Raw genomic sequence first — 7015 nt, forward strand, 5'->3', positions numbered from 1 at the left:
GATTAGAGAAATGCAGATCAGAAGAAACACTGAGGTAGAAGTTTGGTCAATATGACAATAAAGGAAAATAATAAATGTTGGAGGGGATGTGGCATAGTTGGGATACTAATGCATTGTTGGTGGAGCTGTGAACTGATCAGGTCATTTCTGGGGGACAATTTGGAATCCTGTCCAAAGGGCTTTAAAAGAATGCCTACCCTTTGACCCAACAATAACTGGGTTTATATCCCAAAGAGATTTTTAAAAACAACAATAATCTTTTATAAAAATATTTACCACTTTTTGTGGTAACAAAAGATTGGAAAATGAGGGGTTGTCCCTCGATTGGGGAATGGCTGAACAAATTGTGGTATATGATGGTGATGGAATACTATTGCGCTATAAGGAATGATGAATTGATGGATTTCTATAAGAACTGAAAAGACCTCCATGAACTAATGCGGAGTGAAATAAGCTGAACCAGGAGAGCATTATACACAGAAAATAACATTGTAGGCCAATTAAAGGTAATTGACTTTGTTAGGAAAAGCACACTTCTGAGAAAGAATGCTAACCACATCTAGAGAAAGAACTGTGGGAGTAGAAATCCAGAAGAAAATATATGATTGATCATTGTTTATATGGGTATATGATTTGGGGTTTTGATTTTAAAGGATTGTTCTTTTACCCAAAAAAATGAATAATATAGAAATGGGTTTGAGTGATTTTTAAAATTTTTATACACATATACATATATGTGTGTGTATGTGTGTATATATACATACATATTTCTCAGTGGAATTACTTATTAACTCCTGGATTAGGGGAGAGGGGCATGAATCATGTAATCATGGGGGGGTTAAATATAACAAATTTAATAGGGAAAAAATGATGGCAGAAAGAAAAAGAAACTTGTAAACTTGTTCCTTTTTCACCAGTTTCCTTCTTTTAAAGGATGAAATAGTTGGCTAGTACGAAAAGGAAGGATTCTTATTCACTTTATATATATTGTCTTCAATCCCCCTCCCTCTTTTACTATGGGAATTTTCTGGGAAGTAGTAGTAACCATTAGTATTAGTATGATGTTTGGATGCTGAGTATGTCAGCAATGGTTAGCCCAGGTGATTCCTCAGCAAATATCTATCTATTAAGTACCTCTGTGAGCACAGCACTGTGCAAATGAAAACGCAATTTACAGGGGGCAGCTGGGTAGCTCAGTGGATTGAGAGTCAGGCCTAGAGATGGGAGGTCCTGGGTTCAAATCTGGCCTCAGACACTTCCCAGCTGTGTGACCCTGGGCAAGTCACTTGACCCCCATTGCCTACCCATACCACTCTTCCACCTATGAGATAATACACAGAAGTTAAGGGTTTAAAACACACACACACACACACACACACACACACACACACACACACACACGGCAATTTATTAGACGTTTACTGTGCACCAAGCACTTACCTGGACAGTTGGGGGAGAAAAAGAATAAAAATTAGATCTTGTCCTTACCCTCTACCAACCCAATCTGGTAGACGCTATTGCACATACACAAGATAAAGATATAGAAAAGAAGAAAGGAAACAGGTATGTAAGAGGCCTCATTTGAATGAGGCTTTAGAAGCTTGAGTGGCATTGCCACAGAATGGGCTATGGTCGGGTAGGAGACTCTGAAGTCAAAAAGAGCAACTTGAGGGTAAGTAAGGCAAGTCTAGTTTGCATTGAATATGTTGGAGGAGAAAAAGCTTGAAACGGATTCAGTAAGATTATAGGGGACAATTGAAGAATTTTAAGTAAATCAGTGATAGGAACTGATCTTTGCATAAAGGAAACTTTATGCAAAAAAAATTCATCTGTGCCACTAACTATGACCTTGGGCAAGTCACTTCTTGGCCACAATTTTCCTAATCTATAAACGGGGGGAGTTGGTGTCTATTAGGGAATTGTTGAACTAATTGTAATATAGGAATGTAATGAGTTATTATTGTACTTTAAGATGGGAAAACTTGCCTGAACTGATGAAGAACTGGCAGAACAAAAAATCATAGTCTCAAGAGAGCAGATAAAAACTGGACGAATTTCCCTAGCTAGAGAGATGAATGACTATAGGTATATAGAACGTGAGATTTAGCATGTCACTGTGTCCTTAGGGTTTTATTTTATTATACAAGGGAGTATTGCTGGTAGTGAGATATATTGGGACATGATTACCTTAAAATTTCTTTTTAGAGTTCCATATTCTTTCCTTCTCTCTAGCCCCTCCTTCACCCAAGCAATATGATACCTATTATAGGTGTGAAATCATACAAAACATTTCCATGTCAGCTATGTCATAAAGAGAAGAAAAATAAAGCAATAAAATTATTCTTAAGTTTGTACTCAGAATTCTTTCTCTGGAGGTGGATAGCATTTTCCATTGTTGAGTCCTTTGGAATTGTTTTGGAATGCTATCTTGATCCGAGTAGCCAAGCTTTTCCCAGTTGATTATCATAGTATCAGTGTTACTATGTATTGGTTCACCTCACTTTTCATCAGTCCATATAAGTCTTCCCAGGCTTTTCTGACACTGTCTCCCTTATAATTTCTTTTAACCCAGTAGTATTCCATCACAATTATGTACCACAATTTGTTTGTTTTTATTTTTTCTCAATTACATGTAAACAAAAATGTATTTATTTTAAAAACATTTTTGAGTTCCAAATGCTCTCCTTCCAATTCTCTCCCTTCCCTCCTCCTTGAGAAGGCAAACAGTTTAATATTGATTATACATGTAGGGTCATGCAAAACATTTCCACATTAGCCAAGTTGCAAAAGAAAACCTCCAAGAATAATAAAATAAAAAACAACAACTTCAGTCTGCATTCAGACTCCATCAGTTCTTTCTCTGGAGATGGACAGCAATTTTCATCTTATTTGGCTTTCAGAATTGTCTTGGATCTTTGTATTGCTGTTACAATGTTCTGATTTAATTTTGCATTATTTCATGTAAATCTTCCCACGTTAGTATTCCATCACAATCATATACCACGTTATTCAGCCATTCCCCAGTTGATGGGTATCCCCTTGATTTTCATTTGTATGCCACCACAAAAAGCTGCCATAAGTATTTTCATATATATAGGTTCTTTTCCCTTTTTAAAAACATTTCTTTTGGAGTAGACTTAGTAATGGTATATAGCTGGATCATGGGATATACACAATTTTATAGTCTCTTTAGCATAGTTCTAAATTGCTCACCAGAATGTTAGGAGCAGTTCAAAACTCCACCTACAGTGCATTTGCGTCTCACTTTTCCCTCCTACCCTCCAACATTTATCATTTTCCTTTTCCTCATGTTATCTGATAGGTGTGAAGTGGTATCTCATACTTGTTTTCATTTGCATTTCTCTAATCAGTAGTGATTCAGAGCATTTTTTCAGGTGCCTAGATGACTTCATTTAGCATTGTGTTTAAGAAGGGAATCTCTGAATAGCCTTAAAAAAAAAACTCCTTGCTTCTGCTGTGTCAGTGTATTGGTTTTTGTGTAGGCAAGCTCTTATCCCTTGATCCTTTGGACATTAAAAAAAGTATTTCTATAGGGTGATTTTTATGCCTTTTTTTTCTTTTTGATTGTAAGCTATTTGTGATCAGATACAATAAACATGTATATTTAGCTGGGGTAATTTTTAAACATGTTATGTCTCTGGGGTCCCATCCAGACTCTCATATACTTTAGTTGTGTTGTTACATTCCAATATTAGAATTAATTAGTTAGTTGTGTTGTTACATTTCAATATTAGAAAAGCCTTATGTTTAAGGAATACAACTAATGAACTTTATATTTTGTACCTAAATAATAGCACTTCTCCTGAATTGCTTTCACATGATATTCTGTAGAAAGGAATTTGATGATTTTTCTTGTGCCCAATGAAATTACATTTATTAAACATTTTTGTGTGTTTTTTCTTTCTTAGGAAACCCAGCGTTTGCTGGCAGAACCAGTTCCTGGGATAAAAGCAGAACCAGATGAAAGCAACGCACGTTATTTTCATGTGGTCATTGCAGGCCCACAGGATTCCCCCTTTGAGGGAGGGACTTTTAAACTTGAACTATTTCTTCCAGAAGAATATCCAATGGCAGCTCCTAAAGTACGTTTCATGACCAAAATTTATCACCCTAATGTAGACAAGTTGGGAAGAATATGTTTAGATATTTTGAAAGGTAAGTGGCATTCTTATCTAGTATTGACATTTCTCCTTTTCTCTTGTGTGGCATATGTATCTTTTCTTGATTTGGTTTATGTCTAGATCTGTGAGAGAAAAGTACATGAATATTGTGGGCTCCTCTTATGTTTTTATAATCCATCCGAACCAATGTCTCCTTAGATAAATGGTCTCCAGCGTTGCAGATCCGTACAGTGCTGCTTTCAATCCAAGCTTTGTTAAGTGCTCCCAATCCAGATGATCCATTAGCAAATGATGTAGCTGAGCAGTGGAAGACCAATGAAGCCCAAGCCATAGAAACAGGTAATGGCCATATGAAATTGTATTGGGTCACACATTCTGGACTTTACGTTAGCATGGATCATGTCTTGTCACTCCAAAACAGACCATCAGACAACCTTCTGAGCATATTTGGTGGCCTACTTATATGTACATTCTAATACAACCAAGTGTTTACTTAAACTTATTTTCAAATGTATTTGGCCTCTAAATTGGGTGCCTTTCTACAAGTATCTGAGTGCTGACCATTTGTGTAGTGTTATAAATGTATCAGAGTATTCTGTATCCAAAACTGTTCAGTTTATAGAAAGTACTCATCTACTTAATGAAATACAATGTGTTTAAATATGAATTTCAGATTTTCAACTCCAACTAAAGTACCTCTCCTATTTAAAGTGTTTGATGGAAAATAGTATATCGAACTAAGTAATCTATGATTGCGTGTTTGTTTTTTCTTTACAGCCAGAGCATGGACTAGGCTATATGCCATGAATAATATTTAAATTCAATCTCAACATCAAGTGTGCATCACTTCTCCTGTTCTGCCAAGACCTCTTCCTTTTTTGTTTGCATTTAATGGACACAGTCTTAGAAACATTACAGAATAAAAACCCAGACCATCTTCAGTCCTTTGGTGATTAAATGCACATTAGCAAATCTATGTCTTGTCCTGATTCACTGTTGTAACGCATGAGCAGAGGCTAGAAGTATCATCTGGATTGTTGTGAATTGTTTAAAAGCAGTAGCAGCCCAGCTCTGCTTTTATTCATTTCTCCCATCATGGTTTAAGTATAAGCACTGTGAATGAAAGTAGTTGTCGGTTAGCTGCAGGGGTGTGTCTTTTTTTCCTTCCAATTTTGTGGGCTCCTTTTCCCTTTTTATGGTGATGCTAATTGCGTTGGTTAAAGCAGCTAACCAGTTGTACTTTAGAATATGCCCTCTAGCCAAGTCTAACTCCTTAGACGCTGTAGATGGACAAGCTTGGTTGTTTGAACAAAAATGGGAACATTAAACATCACAGCCCTCACTAATATCGTGATTCTGCTGTCAAGTGTAGAAACTTCCCTTCAAGAAAAGCTTGTGACCATTTTGTATGGCTTGTCTGGAAACTTCTGTAAATCTTATGTTTTAGTAAAATATTTTTTGTTATTCTACTTTGCCTTTGTACAGTTTATTTTGCTGTGTTTATTTCGTTTCCCTGATGTGACAATCGTATTTGAAGATTAAAGCTAGTCTAGAACGTTTTATGTTTGGGTCTTTACCATCTGACATTAGTTAGTTAGTAAGACATGGACTTTGCCAATTTCTTTTCATTGATGCAGATAAGTGATAAAATGCTGCTAAATGAGTCCTCATAAGTTGACCCTGAGAATAAAGAAATCTCTTCAGTGACTGACAAGTTAATTCAAATAAGCTTAAGGAGTACAGAATTATCACTATCTGGTCAGTTAGATGACGATTGGTTTCTAGACCTAGAATGTTAGAAAATTACCGTCCAGGGAAAGACTGATAGCAAGCAGCAGTTGTGATTGGCACATGTGTAACTTCTGTGCCACATCATGCTTGGCATTGATATTGACATTATTTTCTTTATTCCCAATTTGTCTGAATTTAATACACAACCTTTTATATTTTATAGGACAACAATGATAGATTTGCTAATTATTCAATATCTGCTAAGCCATTTATTACAATCTTTACCTACAAACCAGATGAACAAAATGTTGACCAGCTAAATTGAATATTATAACAGTTTCTTCATTTGAAAGCCCCGTTTTTAGCAAAATATAATCAATCTTTAGATTTCCTGCATAATCATTTCCTGGTGGTCCCTCTAGATATTTCGTAAAGGAGCCCTTTTTTTCCTTCTTTAATTTGATTTCCCATGATTTTTTTTTCAGTTGTCCTATCCTTTTCTCTGCACTTTTCCCACTCTGCATATTTGATTTATTTTTATTTTTAAGCCAATCATATGGCCAGTCGGTCTGAGTTATGTTCATGTTAATTTGCAGGTGGAACCTTTGTCTCTTGCAGTTCAAGGTGATGGTTATGTAGCCCATCTGAATTTTCCCTACTCTTATCTCGTATCATCTGGAGTTTCTTCAGAATGTGGTGTATTTTATTGTGCTCCTATGTAAGATGAAGAATTATCTATTAAAATTACATTTTCAACATACAAATGCTTTTGATGACTGGTAACTGGTAAACCTCAAAATGCCTTGCATGCTAACAAATGTTGAAATTTAATCCATAATTAGTTTCTGTAAACCCTTCTATCAATTAACATTTACATATGTGGTGGATGACAACCTAGGAAAACTGATAATTGTCCAAGAGAAACAGGTATGTGCCACACATGCATCAGGCATGAAAGGTAAACGTATATTTCAGATGAGTACTCTTTACATATCGGGTAATTTAAAATGCCTGTGTTAAAAGGAATTATCACCTTTGCAGTACCAGAAATGATCAAATAAAAATAAGTCAATATCACAACCCAACAAGCTCAGTGGGGCATTGATTTTTCCATTATTCTCAGAATGGCATTGTCTATGGTA

General features: G+C 35.8%; 1 protein-coding gene across 1 annotated transcript; it reads left to right on the plus strand.

Annotated features, from left to right (window-relative positions):
- Positions 1-1621: 1621 nt before the first annotated feature.
- On the plus strand, positions 1622-6633 carry UBE2N (ubiquitin conjugating enzyme E2 N). The gene is made up of 4 exons (XM_044679165.1): positions 1622-1672; positions 3930-4176; positions 4341-4481; positions 4920-6633. The coding sequence occupies exons 1-4, from the start codon at positions 1622-1624 to the stop codon at positions 4958-4960; spliced, it is 480 nt and encodes a 159-aa protein (XP_044535100.1). The 3' UTR covers positions 4961-6633.
- Positions 6634-7015: the final 382 nt, after the last annotated feature.

The sequence above is a fragment of the Gracilinanus agilis genome, chromosome 5 (assembly GCF_016433145.1).
Source record: "Gracilinanus agilis isolate LMUSP501 chromosome 5, AgileGrace, whole genome shotgun sequence".
Lineage (NCBI taxonomy): Eukaryota > Metazoa > Chordata > Mammalia > Didelphimorphia > Didelphidae > Gracilinanus > Gracilinanus agilis.

Coding starts and splice junctions, on each gene's coding strand:
- UBE2N (XM_044679165.1), top strand. CDS start 1,622: ATGGGCTATGGTCGGGTAGGAGACTCTGAAGTCAAAAAGAGCAACTTG. Junction 1,673..3,929: donor TCAAAAAGAGCAACTTGAGG/GTAAGTAAGGCA, acceptor TTTCTTTCTTAG/GAAACCCAGCGTTTGCTGGC. Junction 4,482..4,919: donor AGCCCAAGCCATAGAAACAG/GTAATGGCCATA, acceptor TTTTCTTTACAG/CCAGAGCATGGACTAGGCTA.